This window comes from Hemibagrus wyckioides, linkage group LG07, assembly GCF_019097595.1.
Source record: "Hemibagrus wyckioides isolate EC202008001 linkage group LG07, SWU_Hwy_1.0, whole genome shotgun sequence".
Taxonomy (NCBI): Eukaryota; Metazoa; Chordata; class Actinopteri; order Siluriformes; family Bagridae; genus Hemibagrus; species Hemibagrus wyckioides.
In genome coordinates, this window is record NC_080716.1 from 2076492 (window position 1) to 2099380 (window position 22889).

The following is a 22889-nucleotide window of genomic DNA, read 5'->3' on the forward strand; positions in this document are numbered from 1 at the left end:
TATTTGCTAGCTCTATTAGTTATGAATTCATTTCCAGGCATCTACTTCACTGATTAGCAGGAGAAGGTCATTTGCTAGGGCACGTGCTAACTCGTTAAGAGGCCATTAGGGCAAATTAAAACGCTTCTAAAGACGTAGCTACGTTGTTATGGACATATTATTGCAGCTTATCGGTTTAGTAATTACCGTAAGAGCAATATTATTCGTAGCTAGATCACACGCCGTACTTTTGCTGGCTCGATAATTAGCAAGCTAGCATCCTTCTGTTTTATGAATAAAGTCATCATTTTTATGTTAATTCGCTAGCTTTCTAAGTGACCTTTGCGAAACAGTTCATGTTGATGTGAAAATAATTCACTGTGATATAGCGTTAGCTGAGGTAATTTAAGTGTTTTGGTGTGAGGTAATTAACCGCCATGCGGACGGAGGTGAAGTGGGTGAGGGAGTGTGCGCGAGTGCGTCGAGACTTAAACGCTAAGACAGTCAGCCATGCCCATAGGAGACGGTGCTGCTGCTGCGTGTCTCCTCTCCAGAGTTCACTTCATCCTCACAATGAGCTTCTGTCACCAACACAGACTGTTACTTCATCTGAAACCACTTATGGAGGCGGAGTGGCAGTGATGCACTGTGAAAGCACGCTGTTACAAGCGCGTTGTCTATTGTCTACATGATGTAGTACAACTGGGATTGTTGTACCGTCACGAGGGGAAAAAAACAACATTAAAGTTTCAACGGTGATTTTTAAAAACGGCTCACTTCCTTACAAACAAACCTGGACGCTCTGTAGGTCATGATAAACAATATAGTGTCAACTGTAGCTTAAACAAATGTTTTTTGTTTAGCTGAGAATGAGCGTTTGGACCGAAAAACGATCTCTGGGCCGGAATTTTTGTTTGTGTTTCGATAAACTTCCTGTCAGTCATTTCCAAAAACACTATTTTTATTGGCCAGCTAAGAACATGAGGGCGGAGCTTCACGATTATGGCCGGGAACTATTTAAATATCAAAGTTAACAGAAAAGAAAATACTGTTCATCTGATTCTGAGAAAATATATTTAAAGACATGTTGTTAACCCTTCTTTCTTAATGGAATTAGCGCTCAAAGCTAATTCATTTTTTAAAATTTTGTAAACAAAAAAAAAAAAAAAAAGTGCTTTCAACGTGACTTCATCAACAATGAAGATGGAAACAAGAGCTTACTGTTCTTCTTCCTAAGATAATCAAAAATATCTGGGATTTTGATATCAAAAGGTTTTTTTTTTTTTTTTTTTAACGGGTGAACGTCGTCCTATCGACAACCTATAGCTGTTGCTATAGAAACAACATTAATACAAGTGCATTCATATACAGCTCTGGGGAAAAAAAAAAAAAAAAAAAAAAAAGACCACTGGCCAATCTCCAGATGTGAACCCTATTGAAAACCTCTGGAATGTCATCAAGAGGAAGATGGATGGTCACAAACCATCAAGCAAAGCTGAGCTGTTTGCTTTTTTTGCAAAAAGAGTGGTATAAAGTTCCCCAACAGCAACGTGAGAAACTGGTGGAGATCATGGAGCCGAAACACATGCAGATCAGGGTTATTCCACCAAATACTGATTTCTTAATGTTATTTAGCCAAAGCATTAACACAATTTGCATTTTGTTATTAAAGCTCTGCAGATACTGCATGATCTCGGGTTATTTTGATGTGTTGTCATTTCCTTTAAACATACGCTCTAATGAATTTAGTTATATTTTGAATTTAGGAGAAATATTGTCAGCAGTTCACAAAAAAATGAAACAAAACTGTTCATCTCACCAATACATGAACCTGGAAGAAAAAAACATAAGAAACTCATTATTTTGCAGCCGTCTCTTATTTTTTTTTTCCCCCAGAGCTGTAACCCTGGGAAATGAAACACAGCTACCACCACCATGCTTCGGATTTAATGTGGGATTTAACACTTACGCTGCATTTAAGAGGCATAAAAAGCAACAACGCTTCAATAAACACTGATTTCAGAGTAAAATAATAATTATTTCCACACTCCCTCCCCCACTTCACCTCAGTCCGCATGACGGGTTAATTACCTCACACCAAAATACCCAAATTACCTCAGCTAATGCTATATTAAAGTGACCTTTCGCAAGGTCACTTAGAAAGCTCGCGAATTAACATAGAAATTGACTTTGTTCATAATACAGAAGGTTACTAGCTTGCTAATTACACTATATAACAAATTTTTACTTTTTTCTTGTTCTTGGGAAATAACACTTACTTCCCCATTCTTTGTAACCCAAATAAAGCCATGAAAAGTTTGGGTTAGGTTTGGGCAGTTTTTTTTTTTTTTTTAGTAAATGGGCTAATTTTCAGGTTTTCGTTCTCTTAAGAGCCCAAACCCAAACTTCAAGGGGCTTAATGGCTATTTTTTATTTTTATTTTTTTAAATCATTTTCGATCAAGAGTAATTGGAAAATGTCATTCACTACCCAGGAACAAAAATCGTGTTACATAGTGTTATCGCGCTAGCTTGCAAACTAGCGAAAAATAAGGCAAATTAGCAAAAATAGGTCATGATGATGGTTTGCGAAGTGTGGATATCGTTACCTCATCATCTGGACACACAAACTGTGTTGTCATTAACATCGTTTTATTTTTTTTCCCGTTAACTAGCACCACTCTTAAATAGAATGGTGTTCAGATACACTACGCGTATTGCAAATTTTCTTCTTTTTACATTTAAAAAAAAAAAAAAAAGGAGGAAATTTGTTTTTAAAAAAAAAAAAAAAAAAAAAAAGACCAATATGCACAAGACCAAACAGAAAGTAATGGCAGTCAGAGTCGGAAAAATCATGAGCAGTGACGAAGCAAAATAAGGATGAAAACGAAACGAAACAAAACAATAAAACATTCGACTGTTTTGTTTTTTTTTTGGTCCAAGCTTTTTACTTGGGACAGTAGGACACATGATATCTCGAAGAGGAGCCTTTCTGGATTATTGCAGATGCACTGACGTGAATCGTTAAAAGTTTATAACGGGCGAATGTAGCCCGGCTCCTGTGCACCACGACGGTAAGAACAAGAATAACAAGCGGGAGTGGGAACCTGTCGCGTTTTCCTGTCGCTCCTGGAATGTAACAGTCCGTTTGAACTGGACCCAGGACGGAACCCTGAGGCACGCCACTTTACAATCCTCCATTATTACGGGTCCTGGAGACATTTCCAGAGCTTCTGGATTGTTGTAGGTCAAAAGAAATGATGTCTGTGGAGTCTTGTCCATAATTTCTTCAAACCAGAATCAAGAAGAACACGGGTTCTTTTCCTGGTTTTTATATAAACATCAACAACAACAACAACAACAACAACAACAAAGAAAAACCCTTAGGTGGCATTTACGGACCAGCTGCAACTCTGAAAGACGTCCATTTAAAAGAAAAAAACAAACAAACAAAAAAAAAGTGGACAGAGCTCAGCTCATGTGGAATGAACGCAAACACACACCGGAATGTGATGGATTGCTGTACAAAATAAATAGATGCTCAGAGAAGTTCAGTGTAGGTTCTAGCTCAAGAAGAAGATGGGGTTCTAGCGACGCTAAAAGAACAGCTTATGATTTTGCTAACGCAGACCTGCTCATTTAAAAGTCCAGGCCTTTAATTCCCTGCTCGAATCACGACAAAGCTCTCGTGGAATGTTCCATTTTGGCGTGCTCTGGAATGAGCCGTGTAGCTAAAACCCGGCGGGGCGGAAAACTCCCGCAGGTTCTAATGAAGCAGCACTCGTTCAGATTGCATTGGCATCATGCTTAAAAAAAAAAAAAAATAATAATAATAATACAAACGACGACAAAAAAAAGTAGGCGGACGTCACGCGTCGGCTAGCTAGTAGTTCAGTGTTTTGTCTTGTTTTTGTTGTCCTAGTCGTACCTGCATTAGTGGTGTGATTAATAATTCCGATCAAAGCCACCTGAGGGTTTCGAAGCGCATCTACCAATCGAAGGTCCATCTTTGGGGCAGATGTCGTGGAATCTTTCTAAATCATTTGTCCAAAGGCAGCTTTCCTTCACATAAATAACAAAAGTCATGTACATTCTTTAATAATAATAATAATAATAATAATAATAAAAAAGTATCCACAGATGATGGCTAATACATCTAAGGGGACTGCTACATGGACAACACTACATACACAGAGACGTGGTGTTTAACCACACATTTCTGGAAAGTCTTATTTTTGATTATCACGCTTTGATCCCTGTTGCAACGTGAACGTTTAAACAGATTTTTTGTGTGTGTATTGTTTTGGGGACAAACAGAAAAGAATCAAGGCAGTAACGATGAAATTCGAGGAGTAATACAGTAACTAATCAAGTGGCTGATCCTGTGCTAGTGAGTCAAGTGTCAGGTTTGGTTTCATCTCTGAGACCGTATTTGTGTGTATATATTTATATATTTATATGTATGTGTGTGTGTAGACAGGCAGCTTTGTGATGGACTGATTGGAGAGCCTTCGAAAGGCTAAAGTCCCCAAAAGGGACCGTGGTCTGTTTCATGAGTATGAGGGAGACCCTGAAGAGGGCGGAGGTCAGGTGTCGTCGTCCGTGTCCTCGATCAGTACTTTGGTGTCTCGCATTTTGGATCTGAGCAGGAAAGAAAGCAGAAAATGACAAATCATCATCTCTTTATGATGAAGTGGGTGTGGCCTGCTTTTTTTTTTTTTGTTTAAAAAGAAAGACTGTGCACACAGTTCTGTCACCAATAAGGCTCTGCATGATCCTACCACCCCCATGCTTTACTGTATAATGGATGAGGCATTTTCTATCCACAATGAAGCACGGCGGCGGTAGCATCGAGTGGAGCGTTATCGATGACCTCTTGCTTGTGCTGTTGTACGAACGTATATAGAGAGGTGAGGTAAATAAGGGTGCTCGTACTGGGAGGCGAGACGAGGTCGTCTCAGCGACATGCTGTAGCTCCTCTTCCAGCTTTTCTTGCCCTGCCGGTTCCTGACGCCGTCCTCCTGGTCCATCATCTGCTCCAGCAGCGTCTGGTCATCTGCGTTCAGCGGAGCCACGGAGATGTCCCTCACCGCTCGGAACTCGCCGCAGTTGTTCAGGTGCTCGTTCTCCAGACGGAAGAAGTTCCACACGAAGCGTCTGGCGATGACAGAAAGGAAGAGGGTTATGTAACGTTAACTTCTGTGTGTGTGATGTTTTCTCTCTGAATATATAACCACAAGACCACGTGCGGTAGTGCTTCTCACCTGAAGACCTCCAGTGGCGCGAGAACAGTGGCCACAATGTCGGCTATAAAGGGGTACGAAGTCAGTACCCCCAATGAGAGAGGAATGGTCCAGGCAAAGCGCAGGATGATGTCTTCTAATATGGCACCATAATAGTAGGCCTGTTGTGACACAAAGTAAAAGAGTAAAGAGCTGAAAAACAGGTCCAAGCAAAAATAACTGAAAGTCTAACACGGACTGCTGTATATAAAAGCGTTCCGCTTACTTTCTGTGGGTAGACGATCTCCTCGCGGAGGAGCGTGTTCTCGCCGGCGTTGCGGTCGAACAGACCCCAGTCCATCTTCAGGTCCCAGATGAGCGTGTAACAGGAGTTAATTATCGAGCAGGCGATCAGCAGGTAGAAGAAGATGTCTGTGTCTGAATGGTTGTCGGCTGAAAAAGATCAGAACGTCACTGTTTACGTTTTGCTTTCGATTCCCAAGGTTTAGAGTCAGTGACGGTAATCTCTCGTCTTGTGACGTACAGAGGAAGCTCTCACCTTTGTGGGTCTTGTAGAGTGCCGCAAAAGTTACCACAAAGAAAGTGGTCGAGTATTTGCCGGCGTTAACTAAGTGAGGGAAGGCACGCTTCGTGTCCCGGTAGCGCCTCAGGCACTGCACGAAGCGGAACCAGGCCGGCAGACACTGGATGACGGCTCGGACGCCGTACGAATATGTGTTGCACGTACCTGAAAGGGTTAAATGAACAAAAGCTGAGAAGTGACCAGAGAGATTCATTATCAGCATACAGCCTTGTGTTGCTTCACTCAGGCCGTACCGTATTTATATTCGAGATCTTTGTAGGACTGGGGCCAGTCCAGCTCCACGCTGTAGAAGCAGATCAGGTACTCCAGGTCCATGAGGACAACAGCCAGCGAGTTGAGCTGATCGGCCAGCCAGAAATCAGCAAAGCCCACTCTGTGGAACGGAGCGGTGACCACTCGGAACTGACCGGAACAGGAGGAAGAACAATGCTTAAAGTGCTTTGCATTTCCATTATTCCTTTTCTCAGACTTTCGAAATTTGAAGCTGAAAGTTATATTCGTAAACAACTTCTGAAGTTTGTTAATCAATTGATTTAAAAAACATTTAGTCAGGCTCCTACCAGCAGCTTGAGGAGCCAGAAGCGGGATTTGTAGTAGCACGTCTTGAAGGGGTTGATGAGGAAAAGCAGGAAGAAGCCATAGAGCGCCAGAGGACAGGCCTGAATTGGGATATTCAAGGAATCCGAAAACAGGCAGGACAAAATGCTGACGCACCACAACATGCCGAGAAAGCCTGCGATCTGGAGGAGGGGAAAAGAAATGTACGTTTTACGTTATTAAATACACTAAACTTAAAGTAGCTTGAGCAGGACAGCACACTGACCTCAAACAGGTGCTGGTGCGAGAGGTTGTTGCGAGGGTTGAGCTCAAAGATGAGCACGTGATTGACACCCGCCTGCCTCCAGCCATACGTGTTGATGCCCAACAGGAAGAGGAACTCGATGAGCAGGAACCCGCCACGGTAGATCCGTATCAGTGGCCACACGCTAACCTGAGAAGACTTCAGAACTTGTGCTATGCCTTTAGAAGCGTGACACAGAGAGAGAGAGAGAGAGAGAGAGAGAGGACAAGAGATTGGGAGAGGGAGGGGGTGTGTGAAAGAGAGAGAGAAAGAGAGACACATTATCACTACATACTATGGAACATTCCAGAACATTTCATTTAGGTTATTCCCTCTCCAGTTGTCTGATCTATAAAGTTCTCAGGACACTGTGGTGTACCTGTGATGCTGATGGTGACCATTAATACAATAAAGACTCCACAGTAAAGTCCAACTCTGAAAGTGGTCCACGCCGGCGCGGGCTGAAACGGAAGAGAAACAAACACAAGGTCAGTGAAAGAAAAAAATTAATAAATAAACAAGCAAACAGGTTTATGCCATGGATCTCTCACCTGTGCTGCACCTAAGGGAGGCACGCGAAGCCTCTTCATGGCTTTCTGTCTGTCACCGCCTTCTAATTCTGTGGTAACCAGGGTCTGGAGGAATTTAAATATATTATAAATATATATAAACAAATAAATAAAACAGAATCACAAACACATCAGGTCATAACCCTGTTCTTTGGTCATACCTCTGTCTCGGAAATGAGCTGCGTGATCTTCTTGCAGGTGTAGAAAGGTGCCACCTCGACGTGAGCGACCCGCCAGTCGGCCCCTCGCGCCGTCTCGAAGATCTTATCATGCTTCTTGAGGATCTTCCGGAAACCGGTGAAGTTCAGGTTCTGTAGGAGAAGGAAGGAAGGGTTTGAGTAACAAATCAGAAAGCATACGATGATGACGTGAGATAATGACTCGTATGGGAAGAGTGAAACCTGGTAGTTCTGCAGCAGGATGAGGCTGAGGTAGAACTCGCTGAAGGCCAGCTGCAGGTCCTTGATGTTGCGGTGTTTGCAGCGCTCCTGCTGGGACAGGTGGAAGACGGCGCGTCGGCGAGGACGCAGGCCAGGGGCGCGGCTGCTTTCGCGCTGGGCGTCCAGAGACGACTGCAGCTCATTCTGCAACGTGGCGAAGCGCCTCTGGGCCTCGGCCAGTTTCTCTGCAAACGGAGACAAACATGTTTTAAATGTGATCTGATTGATGCGAAATACACCATATGTGGTTGCTAGTTGCCATAATATGGCGGATCTACTATTATTTTTAAAATAATAATAAAATAATAAATATACTATTATTTTTTTAAAAATATGTTTTGACGCCCAGCTCCATCGATTATACAGTAATGGAGCTCCAAGAGCCTCCTGAAAGAATGTTCTGGATTTACAGTGTGCTGGCTCGGGTGTTTACATTTCAGTACCTGAATAAAATGTGTTGATTTTGGCCAGCTCCTTCTCGCATGTTTGGAAGAACTTCTCCTCGAACTTGGCATAGTATCTCTTGACCGTGTCCTCGTCCGTGACTAGAGACAGACACAAGAGACAGAATGTGAGAGTGTGAGAGAGAGAGAGAGAGAGAGAGAGAGAGAGAGTGTGTGTGTGTGTTAACTCCGCTTCCATGGTTACGCTGGCAAACATGACGCAGAGGGAACATCGACGAGGGAATTCTCAAAATCTCAGTGCTACAAAAAATGGTAACAGTGTACATGTGTTAGATCAGTAAGGACCGGATTATTACTACAAACATCCCAGTAAGTAGCTAATAAGAATCGTGTGTTGACTGGAAAACACCACGTTGCCAAAGAGATGTACTGTAGGTAAGCGAATGTTGCCTCCGGGAACAGAAAAGTCAGGAACGGGGCACAGGTCCAGGTGACCAGGCGCCGAATCACTGTCTGTCTGCAAATCTCCATGACTAAGAGGGGAAAAAGTCACACACAAATAACGAGACAGTCTGAAAAACCGCAGCATCCAAAGTGTCGGTCAGCTGATGCTGTAAAATGAGCAAAACTGTAAAAGCAGTAACTGTTACTATGGAAATAATGAATAAGAAACGGATGTGTCTTGTAGCTGAAAACACTGACTGAAGCATACAGACCAATCGGAATTCAGAAACCATTGGCTGAACCATAAGGACCAATCAGAATTCAAAAACCACTGACTGAACCATAAGGACTAAATAAAACAAAATGTCTGTAAATATAATGATAAAAATCTACTTGTATTAGAGCAGCAGTTTCGTCAGTACATCTGCTGATAAGGAGAAAGCTGAGTAAATTTACTGTTTAAATTTTACAACTGTTCCTTTAAGCTACTCATCATGTAGACAAACCGTTCTGTTTCTGTTGTCCAGATAAGACTTAAGAACGCTGGACCGCAGAGCGAAGTGTGCAACAGCATGGAGACTTATCAAGGCGTTCTTATCGGTAACGTGCGTTATCGGCGATAAAGGACGTAGGTAAACAGCCTGGGTAAACAAACCGAGGGAGAAATAATCGACTGGGTGAAGTGATAGCGGACAAGCTGAGAGGGCGGCCAGGTTGCGTGACTGGGTCATGTTGCAATAAGCCATCGATTCTGGTCTATTTCAGCAACAGATCCCCCCCCCACCCCCAAAAAAATAATTAAAAAAAATAAATAAAATTTTAATTTTTTTTTTTTTAAAGTACTAAAGTTTCATCAGTATGTGTGAGGCAAAAGAAAAAGAAAAAAATAATTAAATATGAAATTAAAAATATGTATGGTGCAAAAAAACTTAATTATTGGCTCATTTTTCAATTTTTATTATTTCATTTTCATATTATTTAATCTGCAAGAAAAATCTGAAATGTTATTTAAATTTCCGTTTCGAATGATATATAAGTTTCATCATAATGTTTTAAAGCCAATGAGCAAACTAATTGAATAATGAGCATAAAACAAGACATCAAAAAAGTTTACATTTCAGAATTATTTTTAAAGCAAAATAAATAAATAATTTTTTTTAATCAGCATTAAATTTGTTTAAATTTGCTCACAAATGGTATGAACTGCCCCAGAACAAAAATAAAATAAAATAAATAAATTTTAGATATAAACCAATATAGAAATAGAGGCGATTACTCATCCACAATATGAGTAAAACTTTGTACCCCACCCCGACCATCACATGCTTATTGAACATTATGATATCAATACAGAGCAACTGTAGCCCCAGGAAACTAAGTGAAAAGAAACAGAAAATAAAAAGTAGTAGTAGCTGGAAGTGAAGTCGTGTTCTGGGGAAAAAGATTCACTCCAGATGACACTTTGGCGGAGCATCGAGGCCACATGGCCATGGGCCAAATCAAACATGGCTTTGTACTGTTTTTCTCAGCGTTAGAGAAACCGTATGGGAACCGAGCCGTAGGTTTGGGTAACCCTCGGTGTGAGACCTGCAACGGGTCAGTTTGTCTAGACTCGGGTGTGTTGAAGCCCCTGCGGTAACGAACACACACACAGCTTTCTCACACAGCTGGAGCTGCTGGTGGAACAAAGAGGGCTGCGAAAGGCTCTGGGAAATGTTTCTGATTTGCTGACGAGTTTCTGAAGGAGACAAGAGTATCATCAGGTTTATGAGGTAACGTTTGTTTCACCAGACACCACGAGAAACCCTTTATCGTCAGAGTGAAATTCTTAGCGTGTGACCTCAGCCTCGGTCTGGCCCGAAATTTTCAAAATGAGGGGGTTGATGCCTTGCAGACGGCGTCGCGATCGGCGCTGTGGGGCGAACGTCACCTCTGCAGCCGCCGTTACGCTGCAGCTTCGTCTTAACAGGTGCTGGAAAATCCAGAATAATCACCACAAAGCGTGCTTAACCAACACCCCTAAAAAGAGCGTAAACAGACAGAGAAAGCAGATTACTGTTATTTGCAGATAATTACAACCGACTCGAGGAGCCCACGTCTTCGAGGAGGAAGCTGAGCTCAGTGCGGGGGGAGTGTGGCTTTCCAACAGCAGCTCGGAACGATCGGAGGGAAGGAAAAACAAACCAAAAATGGCCACAGCATCGCGACAAGAATCTGGGCATCATGCCTGAGTGTGTGTAAGTGTGTGTGTGTAAGCGCCAAAATGATTCGGATCTTCATATCTTAATATTCAGACCACAGAGAACATATGTAAACAAACAGCCACAAGGAACGTTCTAGAAAAACATAGCATCAATAAAAACACCATTACTTGTAAAGAAAAATGGACTCTAATGGACGCTACCACCACCATGCTTTTTTTTTTTTTGCTGACACTAAAACCCGTGAAATTATTCTAACGTCATCGTTTTTTTTCTCCCCCCACTCAGTCGACCTGACTAAGCACCACATGTTTTGCACTTCAGCAAGAAGGAGAGTCTTTGTAAAGGCGTGTGTAAATATGGACGTAGGTTTTGATCATGACACCTTCTATGCATTCAATAATCCTGATCATGTGGAAAGCAGGCTCTCAGGGGTGAAGGGGAACAAATAACGCGAGGTGTTATAAGGCGAATACGACGAAGCGTGGTGGTGGTAGTAGCATCACTTGTTTCTCTGACAGAATGCTCTCTAGGCAGAGCTACAGGTTGTGTAGTCTTTCCTTATAATCATCACAGTATGGTGCAATATTTTTATTTTTACTTGGCCTAATGTTTCAGATTCATGTGTGTGAGATACAATCTGTTACTTTGACCCTTTTTTCCATAAAAAAAAAACAAAACAAAACAACTTTCACCCTAAAACGTTAAAAAAAAAGTTTAACTATCAGGCTTAATTTATTATTATTATTATTATTATTATTATTAATTGAGTTTTCTCAAGTTGAATCATATTAAAAATAATCAAAATCAAATAAAAATGTAATTAATTAATTTTTTTTTTTTTTTTTGGATGAGCAGAAGACTTCCTTGTTTTGTGGCTTTGGTTTCGTTTTGTTTTTTTATTCCTACTTTTTATATATTTATTTTTTCAAATGAACACTATCAAGAAGAAGAAACAATAAACAGGATTATGAAACGATCGCCCGTAAGCCGGCTGTCATCCTGCGGCGTTTCGAGTCCAAGTTTAAAAATAATCTCTTATCACGACGTAAACTATAATTTGAGGAAGACTGACATGGCCCAGGCTGAGAGACTGCAAGTGTGCAATTAAGAATATGTAGAATGTGCTGTCTAATGACTCCACTACTTCCTCTTCTGAGGTTTCTTTTACTGTGTGGTACAGTTTTTTGTCGTTTAAAAAAAAAAAAGAAAAAGAGAGAGAGAGATTGATAAAGAAATTATGGCTATGTAATTTAGATTGATTTAAAATAAACCATATTAAAATGTTATTTAATTTAAAGTAATAACAGGAAACAATGGCAAAAAGTCTAAAAATTAGAAATCGTCATTTATGTACTTTTAAGAATGTTAGAAGTTAAAAAAAAAAATGTTAAAATACATTTTAAAAAATTATGCATTTGATTCATGTTCTTATATTTTAAAAAAGGATTTAAATTAGATTTTTTAAAAATAATAATAATTAATTTAATGGAGGGTAAGAAACAAAGTTGAATGCAGCTAATTTGACACTTTTTTCTAAACATATTTAAACGTGTTTTTTTATTTTATAAATGCAATTCAATAACAGGAAACAATGGCAAAAACTTTGACAAGGACTAATGGAATTAATGGAAATGTAATTTAAAAAATACATAAATTAAAAAAAAAAACAATTACTATATTTAATATAATAATAAATATAATAAAAATGTTAAGAATGTTTGAAGTTAAAAAATGTTTTCAGTTATGATTTTTTTGATGATACATTTGATTGATGTTCTTATATTTAAAAAAAAATTAATGTAAAGGATGGTAATAAACTGAAACCCAAATGCAGCTAATGTAACATTTCAGCAAACGTGTCAGTGTTGGATGGTGTAGCCTGTTGTCTTTTCGGCTGTGTGACTTCACCAGGCAAATGAGATTGTATCGCCGTATTATATCTTCATAATATGCAAAAAACCTTGACATGGCTAAAGACAGAAGGCTCTGCTTCCTGTATCCATTTATAGAGAGAAGTGAGAACCTGTATGGTTTTCATCCCGCAGGGACGTGTTGTACGCTGTGTGCCGAGGAGTTCCTGACAGGAGAACGAGGAGAGGGACGTCCCTCCTCTGAGCTGCTTAGCAACCACAGAAATCTCTCCAGGTTTCCAGTGAGCTGAGCTTGTTGTTTCTCAGCTCAAGCGTCCCAAGCCATCAGTGATGTACATCTCCATTAACCATCGCTCAAATTCGATTATGATTTGGAGTTAAACCAGACCTGTATATCAAGTCTGTATTTTTTCATATTTATCCCTTCTCAACATTACACATGCACCCTTTGGAAGGAGTTCAGGCTCCTGCTCAAAGAAATAACGTGTAAAGAAATAAACCTCTGCAATGATTGCTTTCATTTAGAGTTACTTCTTATTGTTCGTGAACATCTGGACAGGAAAAAAATGCAGCTTGTTCCACCCTGAGCAGCTGTTTTGTGTGTGTTCTATGTGCTATATGTGTGTACCAATTTGCTCCACTACTCTTTACAGCCATGTTGAGCAGAAAAGCAGCTTGATAAAAAAAAAACCTTGAGCCTTGCTGCCATGTGATTGGCTGACAGTATAACTGTGTTAAATCATCCAGTAGGTAAAACTGTTCCCTCAGAATTCTTCATGCCTGAGGTGTAGGTCTCTCCGATAAAACTCACACTGATATTTAATACTCAGACTCTGATATTTACCCTCAATCGATGGAGCCTGGTCCTGGGCGGAGTACAGCATCTCCTTAAAAGCCTACGGAAAGAAGAAGAAGAAGAAGAAAAAAAAACGTGAGGCACGATTTCCAGCGTTCACGTTACACACCGGCATGTGGGGATACGGGAACCGAGGCATGGGAGTGGAAATAATTCAGTGTGAGGAGAAGAGGAACTGACTGAAGCTAGACAGAAAGAGAGGAAATGGAAGATAATAATAGTGTTTCCTCGCCCAATCAGGCCTAAGAGTCATCCACATATATAAAATCCACATATATCTATATCCATCGATATAGACAGGATAAAATGTTACTCTAATAAGCTTTTATAGAGAAGCCAGAAGGCAGTTTTATTCATGGGGAAGTTCCTCAGTGTTAAAATATACAATATAGTGGTTTGCATTTTGGAATTAAAAATAAAAAGTTAGCTGATACTTTCATTTAATGACTAAAAATCGAAGTTATTTTATATAAAAAATAAGGAAAAGATTTGAACATTTGAAGAAAAACCTTCCAGCTTTTTGTACAGTGAATTAGTTACTTCAGTTATAGATTTTAACTGTTATAAAACATTACAAATGTTAGAAACAGATAAATAGAAAGGATACCTGGAAAATCTCATAATTGTGTATTGTGAGAACACTGATCACAAAATCAATAAAATATATGGAATAATATAAGTTCTAATACACTAATACATATCTATTCATTAAGTCTTTACTAAATAATTATAACTTTGTCAACAATGAAAATTTACCAAAACAAATATTTCAGCTTTAAAGTTGGGATATTTTGTTACCTGGTTCAATTAAAACATTTTGAAGCTTAAAACATTAATTTAGCTGCTACACGATTACAAGATTAGCTAGAAAGGAGGTTAAAGACTAACAATACCAGAAATAAATGATAGTAATCAATGTTAATTCAATTACATTCTTCTGGCTAATTATCAACTATCTTTTAAACCAAATTTTAACATTAGCTGCTACAAAACTAGAAGGTTAGCTAGTAAGGAAGCTAGATCAATTCTGAAAATACTCCACAACTCATTATTTTCACAAATTTACAAACATTAACCACAAAAAAGGTCAACAATTCTATACTGTCTGTTGAGCTTGTTTGGCTCATTTAATAAATCATAACTTTTAGAGCATTCGAAACATTAGCTAACCTAAAACTTTGCTCCAGTCACTAACTGGAGTAGAAGAAGGCTATTAGGTTGCTGCATATACAAATTAAGGCTTAAAAGGTTCAAATAAAACATGGTAACTTGGTACCAAACTATGAACTTCAATATGAAGATAATTATGTTGCAACAAATACAGCTGAATAACTTATGCTATATAAAGTTATAATATAATGCTAAAAAATTACAGCAATGTCTTAAATTTTGAGTTGTGGTTTATGGGTGTAAATATCGGAGCTTGTTTTTAAAGATTAAGTTGTAAATTTTAATTAAAATGTTCGATCATTGCAGGCTTTAATTAACTTACTAAATAAAAGAAATATATTGATTATCTGGCATATTTAGTACAATTTAAAAAAAACCCCATATATTTATCATTTTGGTTATTGCTTAAATTAATTGGTAGATGTTAAATACCATGTAAATAAAGTACCTTATGAGAATTGTAATGCAAAGCATTAGTTTATATATCAGTTGATTCAGGAATGTAGGTGCTTAATAACAATTTCCAGGTCAACATTCAGTATTTCCTTTTGTTTAACTTTGGTCTTGAGACCATTTGTATCTTTGATCTGTCAGAAATGAATGGTCTAAGGTTTTCTTTACCTAAACCAGACGTTTAGCACTCAGGCTAAGTGTGACTCCATTCCTAGAACTTGCCAAATCACTTCCTTTTGGAGGTTTCACAATGTTGTCATGTTGTGGTATGTAGATAAAAACGCAGTGTTTTTTTCCCCCAAGATACAGCTCAAAAATCGGACAAACTCTACAAAGGGGTATGTAAGCACTCAATCCTATTTTTTTAACCATTTCTAGACGCCGGAAATGACGTATAGAATTACACAACCGATCCGAGTTTGGGAAGGAAATTCGTCTGTCTTCAGAGAGAATGGAAACTAGTTAGCTATGAAGGTAAAAAAAAAAAAAAAGAGTTCAAAAAAAATAAGACACTAGAAAATAGTGTCTAGTTAAATTTGCTAAATTCTTGCTAGCTAGAGAACTATCAATGTCACTGTTAATTATGTAAGATATATATATAAAATATATATATAAAAAATATAAAATATATTTTAAAAAATCAGGGTAACTAGAGAAAATGAATCAATATCTGACCAATCAGAACTGAGAATTTGACAGAGCTGTGATAACTCAGGTTAATTGAACTCAAACTAAAAACCGTTCAGAAAATATTTGTTTTTAATTGTGCTCTCAACTAGCACGTTGTTAAATGTTGATGCTAAATATCCAGGAAGAACATGATAGGACAAACCTCAAATCCGATCACGGATCAGAGAACTGCAAACGAAACCTATGGACCTACTTATCTATCTCCACCTCACCCGGAGGACGATGTGCTGACGAGTTTTGATTTCTTATCAGCTGCACAGCTTGCTTTCTTGTCCCGGCTTCTTTGCCGCAACGGAACTCGGTCAGAGGTCGACTCTGACTGTGAGGAGGATGTGAGGGATGAGTGGAAAGGCGATATTTTGACCTGATTATCCGCAATCGATAACGGCGTCAGAATCTTGCTGAATCAGCCAAGCATGAAGGAGTACTGACGTTAGGCGGACGACCAAAAAAAAAAAAAAAAAAAAGCAGAAAAGGTCCTGGGATTTAGGAGGACTGGGATTGATTTGTAAGGGGCGGGGGAGGGGGGTGTCAATATAGCAACAACTTAAACAATTCACAGACAAACAAAGATCGATTGGAAGGAGTCTCCAGGTTCAGTGATTTGGAAAAGTAGGTTTTCCTCCACAGGAAGGTCTTCACTAAACATTACTTCAGACACTGACAATCGAAACAACTAGCATCAAAACTGCTGACCAATCAGAATCGAGAGCGCTGTGGTGTAAACATTTCACTAATTATACATCATGCACCATATTTATAACCGTCTAAGTAAAAACGAATAAAACTAAGAATCTAGCCATCAGTTGGATAGAAACCAGGGGTTCTGGCGATGCTGGGCTCATTGTGTCCATTTTATTTATTTATTATTTTAGTGTGTGTGTGTGTGTTTTCTGATTTTCCTGCCTGGCTGGGGAACTCTGTAACCCGACACCTTAGTTACAAGTGTGGAGAAGGTCAGCAGGAACATGGGAATGCAGGTTTCTTGTTGCCGTTTGTGATGTTTTCCCACATGTTTCTTTTCTTCCCCCCCCCCCTTGTATCTACAGCGTGTTTGGAGTCTAAGAATTTGCTACAGGTGACGGCTACGTGTTGTGTTTTCGTCTGTGTCCAAAATAAGGGAAGCTGTGAAATGTCTGCGTTGCCATGACAACCAGGTGGACAACGTTACCAAGGACATACCCCTTTTTTTTTTTAAACTAAGAAAGCTTCTGAGGATCTAGCGGGTTCAGAGAGGGCTGTCACGAGGATTCATCACAGCAAGAATGAGATGGGGGTAAAAAGCACGGTGGCGCTAGCATCATGGCGAAGATTGGCTTTATGGTCTCATTTCTGAGTTGCTGATGGTTTAACGTTGGTTGGTAAAGACTCCTTGACAGAATTAAAAGCGACAACTTAATTGCCAGTCGTTGTTTAAGTTAGTAATTAAAGTGAGAGAGGCGGGTCAATTTAAATATTCTGTTTGTAATGTGTGTACGGAAAGTTAGAAACTATCTTAGCGGGTCATCTTGTTAGCATGGAAAGTTTGCAGTTAGTCACTATTTGAGCCAACAATTTTAATTAGTATAAAGTTACCTACTATATTTTATTGAGAGGTTAGACACCATTGGCCCCTGGAGACAGTACCAGTAACTACTGCTTTATTTTAGCCTAGGTTTCCAGAAAGTTCTACATGACTGGGTGAGCAGCTCCAGTCAGGTGGACATTAGTTGTGTGATGATTTTTTTCTCTCAAATTACATCAGTAGGCTGTAACCTTCATGGTAGAACTCTTTTCTTTAAATTACACCTCCACACCGTTGCCCATTCCCACCCCTACTGGGTGTTTTCCTCTGTGAGAGAGATGACTAATGGGTCAGCAGGTTTGTAGACAGAAATAATCCCATTACCCATAGGCCATTAAACCTGAAGGTGGCTCAGCGCGCTAAAGCCGGCGTGACTGAGCTAGAACCCGCCTCCGGTTACTCTGAGGAGTGCCTCATACACACCCATGCGGGATAATTCGACATCGCCTCACTGAATGAAGCGCTCGCGTGGACATGTCGGTGGACGAGTGACATTTGGGGACAGACGTGGACATCGTTATACAGAGGTGGCGTGACATAATCTAAGCTGTTAGAGAAGTCGAGGCTGAAGTCACGGTGATATGGACTGCAGACTTCAGACCCATGCACAAAGATCCGCTGCTGCAGTGAAGCAGAAACACGCTGTCCAAGTGCCCTAGGAAGGGTAGATTAGGTTAATCTAAACATTGGATCACTCATTACTCCTGCATGTGCGAGCTAGACAGATATTTCAGCCGTTTCCACTTCAAGAAGCAGACGAATCCAAACCCACGGCACAAGATGATGACAAAATCGCTATGCCCGTGATTTTTAACAGAAATAAACAAACATGCTAGCAAATCAAACAGCTAAGGAATGAATCGCTACAGTTTGCAAAAGTTTGTGCACCCCCCTCCAGTGTTTGTAAGTCTAGACATGTAACATGTACAACTACCACAATAGAGAGATCATTTTTAATACAGCTACTATAATTTAACACTTCCCTCTTAACTGAGATACACATTTTGTTTCATTCCCCTTAAACAAAAGTAAAAAGTAACGTCACATTATTTTTTTTTTCCCTAACATTTCTTTTCTACTGTCTAAGAAACATGTCCCCCTGATTTTAAGCTGTTTCCTATGCTGATTAAGTGGTACAGTGAGGTACATTAGTGAAGACGACATGTCCAAGTCGTACACTGCCCTAAACTGATACATGCTAGATGTACAACCGCCGAATAAGGCGTACAGTGCTGTACACTGCTAAAGACATGCAGTGTCTCTGTGCTAAGTTGACAGTACTTGTACATTGATTGATACGACATATTTAACTCGTACAGTGATGTACATTGCTGATAAGACACACCGACATCGTACAGTGCTGTGAATTGATTAATACGCCGTGTTTAAGTCATACAGTGCTGTACATTGATTAATACGACATATTTAACTCGTACACTGATGTACATTGCTGATAAAAGACACACCGACATTGTACAGTGCTGCACATCTGTACATACTGAACTCATACAGTATTTGCACATTGATTAATACGACATATTTAAGTCGTAAAGTGTTGTACACTGCTGATAAAAGACATACCGAGTCATACAGTGCCGTAAGTTGTTTAATAGACATGTTGAAGTGGTACAGTGATGTACATTGTTTAATATGACATATTGAAGTCCTACAGTGTTGTACATTGATGAAAGACATACTGAAGTCATACAGTATTTGTACACTGATTAAGTCGTACAGTACTTATACATTGATTAATACGACATATTTAAGTCATACTGTGCGGTACACTACTGATAAAAGACATACCGAGGTCGTACTGTGTTGTAAGTCGATTAATACGACATTTAAGTCATACTGTGCTGTAAGTCGATTAATACGACATATTTAAGTCATACTGTGCTGTAAGTCGATTAATACGACATATTTAAGTCATACTGTGCTGTAAGTCGATTAATACGACATATTTAAGTCATACTGTGCTGTAAGTCGATTAATACGACATATTTAAGTCATACTGTGTTGTAAGTCGATTAATACGACATATTTAAGTCATACTGTGCTGTAAGTCGATTAATACGACATATTTAAGTCATACTGTGCTGTAAGTCGATTAATACGACATATTTAAGTCATACTGTGTTGTAAGTCGATTAATACGACATATTTAAGTCATACTGTGTTGTAAGTCGATTAATATGACATATTTAAGTCATACTGTGCTGTAAGTCGATTAATACGACATTTAAGTCATACTGTGCTGTAAGTCGATTAATACGACATATTTAAGTCATACTGTGCTGTAAGTCGATCAATACGACATATTTAAGTCATACTGTGCTGTAAGTCGATCAATACGACATATTTAAGTCATACTGTGCTGTAAGTCGATCAATACGACATATTTAAGTCATACTGTGCTGTAAGTCGATCAATACGACATATTTAAGTCATACTGTGCTGTAAGTCGATCAATACGACATATTTAAGTCATACTGTGCTGTAAGTCGATCAATACGACATATTTAAGTCATACTGTGCTGTAAGTCGATTAATACGACATATTTAAGTCATACTGTGCTGTAAGTCGATTAATACGACATATTTAAGTCATACTGTGTTGTAAGTCGATTAATACGACATATTTAAGTCATACTGTGTTGTAAGTCGATTAATATGACATATTTAAGTCATACTGTGCTGTAAGTCGATTAATACGACATTTAAGTCATACTGTGCTGTAAGTCGATTAATACGACATATTTAAGTCATACTGTGCTGTAAGTCGATTAATACGACATATTTAAGTCATACTGTGCTGTAAGTCGATTAATACGACATATTTAAGTCATACTGTGCTGTAAGTCGATCAATACGACATATTTAAGTCATACTGTGCTGTAAGTCGATCAATACGACATATTTAAGTCATACTGTGCTGTAAGTCGATTAATACGACATATTTAAGTCATACTGTGTTGTAAGTCGATTAATACGACATATTTAAGTCATACTGTGTTGTAAGTCAATTAATACGACATATTTAAGTCATACTGTGCTGTACATTGATTTAATACGACATATTACAGTCGTACAGATCTGTATATTGTTTAATACAGCGTGTTTAAGTCGTACAGATCTGTATATTGTTTAATACAGCGTGTTTAAGTCGTACAGATCTGTATATTGTTTAATACAGCGTGTTTAAGTCGTACAGATCTGTATATTGTTTAATACAGCGTGTTTAAGTCGTACAGATCTGTATATTGTTTAATACAGCGTGTTTAAGTCGTACAGATCTGTACATGACTGAATAAGACATGCCTAAGTCGTACAGTGACACAGAGCTAAGTCGTACCCCGAAGTATGCTAGCTAACGCTAGCTAACCGCGACCCATACCCGAACGTATAGCTTAGCTCAAAACGCTTCGTGGTATTTTCTCTTTCTTTCTTTCTTTTTTCCCCCTTTTCCTTTTATTCGTTTTGTTTGTCCTGGTTAGCGTTAGCACCAAACTCTCACCTCATACTGGATGTACTGTTTCCTCCACTCCGGGGTGATGTGAGCCGCCAAATGCTCGGTAAATTTCATCCTTGCGGTTGATCGACGCTCCCCTTCGACAGATCGCTGGCTGAAATCATCGGCGGTTGTTGTTTAAGGAGAAAATATATGTTTTTAAACAAAAATCAGAAAGGACAAACAGAATCGCTACGGTCGCTTTTCACAGTCCAGTCCCCGCTCCGCAGAAAACGTAACACGGCACGCGCCACACCGGGACATTTTCCTTTTTTTTTTATTATTATTATTTTAATTTTTCTAAAACAAACGTCCTTTATTTCAATCACATGTAACTGAAGGATTTTTCCTCCCGAGCTGTTACCATCAGCGAGCAGCTACACATTGACAATTCCTGTATGTTTTCCGTTCTATAAAAAAAAAAAAAAAAAAAAAACCCCGGCAGCCGTCACGGGCCGCGTCCCGAATAGCGCTGTACTTTTTGTGTAGTGAACTAGGTAGGGCGTGAACGCTGTTGTGTTCACGCGCCCGGTAGGGAACCAATCCTAGGCTTGAAAGGCTGTTTGAAACGCAGCCGTTGCTGCTGGATTAACTACGTCATGGCGCGTCAGATGCACGGGGCGGGGGTGTTTACGAACACAGCCGGCACAATATATATATCTATTAATATTTCCTTTTTCTTTTAAAAACCAGAACATTTGCATTATTAACAACAACATAATATATATATATAAATATATATGTGTATGTTTTTAAATATATAGAGTGCCAAATAGCTTATCAGAGCCAACGTGTTTACGTCAGTGGAAAGATTTCTCACCTATGACAAAATAAAATCAAATGCGCAATTTTTATTTCATATACACTCTGTATGCCAGGGTTTGTATTCACATTTAGCATGAAGACATGTTTGCCTGATTCTATTCTTAGACTTTATTCACCTTAAATGAATAATTTGGATGTAAATGATTCACTTTCTCAGAGCTGCTGCTGCTGTCATCATTAAGACCATCCTGGGTTCATCCCACGACATGCAACATCATCATCTTCCTTTACAAAGGCAATCTGCTAACAGATCATTTTTCGGAATCGTAAGCTCCATTAGCCCCGAGGCTCCAGTGCATGTGCCAAACATGTTTTGGTTGATCCCGACTGACTGCTTTTGAGGTGAAGAGAAAAGCTGTACGAAATTCATTTAAGTCAACGTATAACCCTTTTATTTTAAAACAAACACACAGTTACACAGTCATCGTCGGGCCTAGCCGAGCCGCGCGTTGCCCGGTTTGACCTCACACTGTCATGAGGAACAGTCGAGGTTGTTGTTTTCCAATCTGAATGCTGACACCGCAGAAAGAATTACCCTTACATAATCACCTGACCTGTTTGAACTTTCAGTACTCGTTCCGCACTCCACCTTCCTGCCTCTTCCTCCTTGTGCTTTTATAATGCACTTAACAGTTGGTGGTGTCTTGTTTGGTGTCTGGTTCAGGTCATTTCTGTCTATTTAGCTTTACTGGTCTGTACAGTCAGTCCTCCGTTTTGCCCAAATTGATTCGTGGCCTGATCTTTGCCAGTGACCAAAAGATCAACCGTTCCGAGCAGTGAGGTTTTGGAGGTTAGTTTGTTTGTTTAGCTTGTTATATAATAATGTTATTTGTTTGGGTTCATCTAGCTGTTAGTTTGTTTGCCTTGTTCATTTGGTTGGTAAGATAGATTGTTTTTGTTTGTTTGATTGGTTAATTGGGCGGTTGGTTTTGTTTGTTATTAGATTGTTATATGATAACGTTTTTGCCTCATCTAATGGTTAGGTTGTTTGCCTTGTTCTATATAATTATTTGGTTGGTTAGATGAATGTTTTTTGTTTGGTTGGTTATTTGGCCACTTTGTTATGTTTGTTATTAGCTTGATATTTAATACGGTTTTGCCTGTTATTTGTTTGTTTGTTTTTGATATCAACATCTTTTGTTTTGTTTCTTATGAGATAAGTCAAGTTGTCTTGATTTGCCACATATACTTTACTGCACAGCGAAATTCTTTCTTCGCATATCCCATCCTTGAAGGGTTGGGG

General features: G+C 39.2%; 1 protein-coding gene across 1 annotated transcript; it reads right to left on the reverse strand.

Moving 5' to 3' along the window:
- Positions 1-2758: 2758 nt before the first annotated feature.
- xpr1b (xenotropic and polytropic retrovirus receptor 1b) lies at positions 2759-21237 on the reverse strand. The gene is made up of 15 exons (XM_058394345.1): positions 20828-21237; positions 13422-13473; positions 8098-8199; positions 7616-7839; positions 7376-7525; positions 7197-7280; positions 7025-7106; positions 6628-6824; positions 6365-6544; positions 6038-6206; positions 5760-5948; positions 5487-5653; positions 5243-5382; positions 4914-5135; positions 2759-4619 (listed from the first exon to the last, which is right to left on the reverse strand). The coding sequence occupies exons 1-15, from the start codon at positions 20894-20896 to the stop codon at positions 4565-4567; spliced, it is 2082 nt and encodes a 693-aa protein (XP_058250328.1). The 5' UTR covers positions 20897-21237; the 3' UTR covers positions 2759-4564.
- Between the last annotated feature and the right edge of the window lie 1652 nt (positions 21238-22889).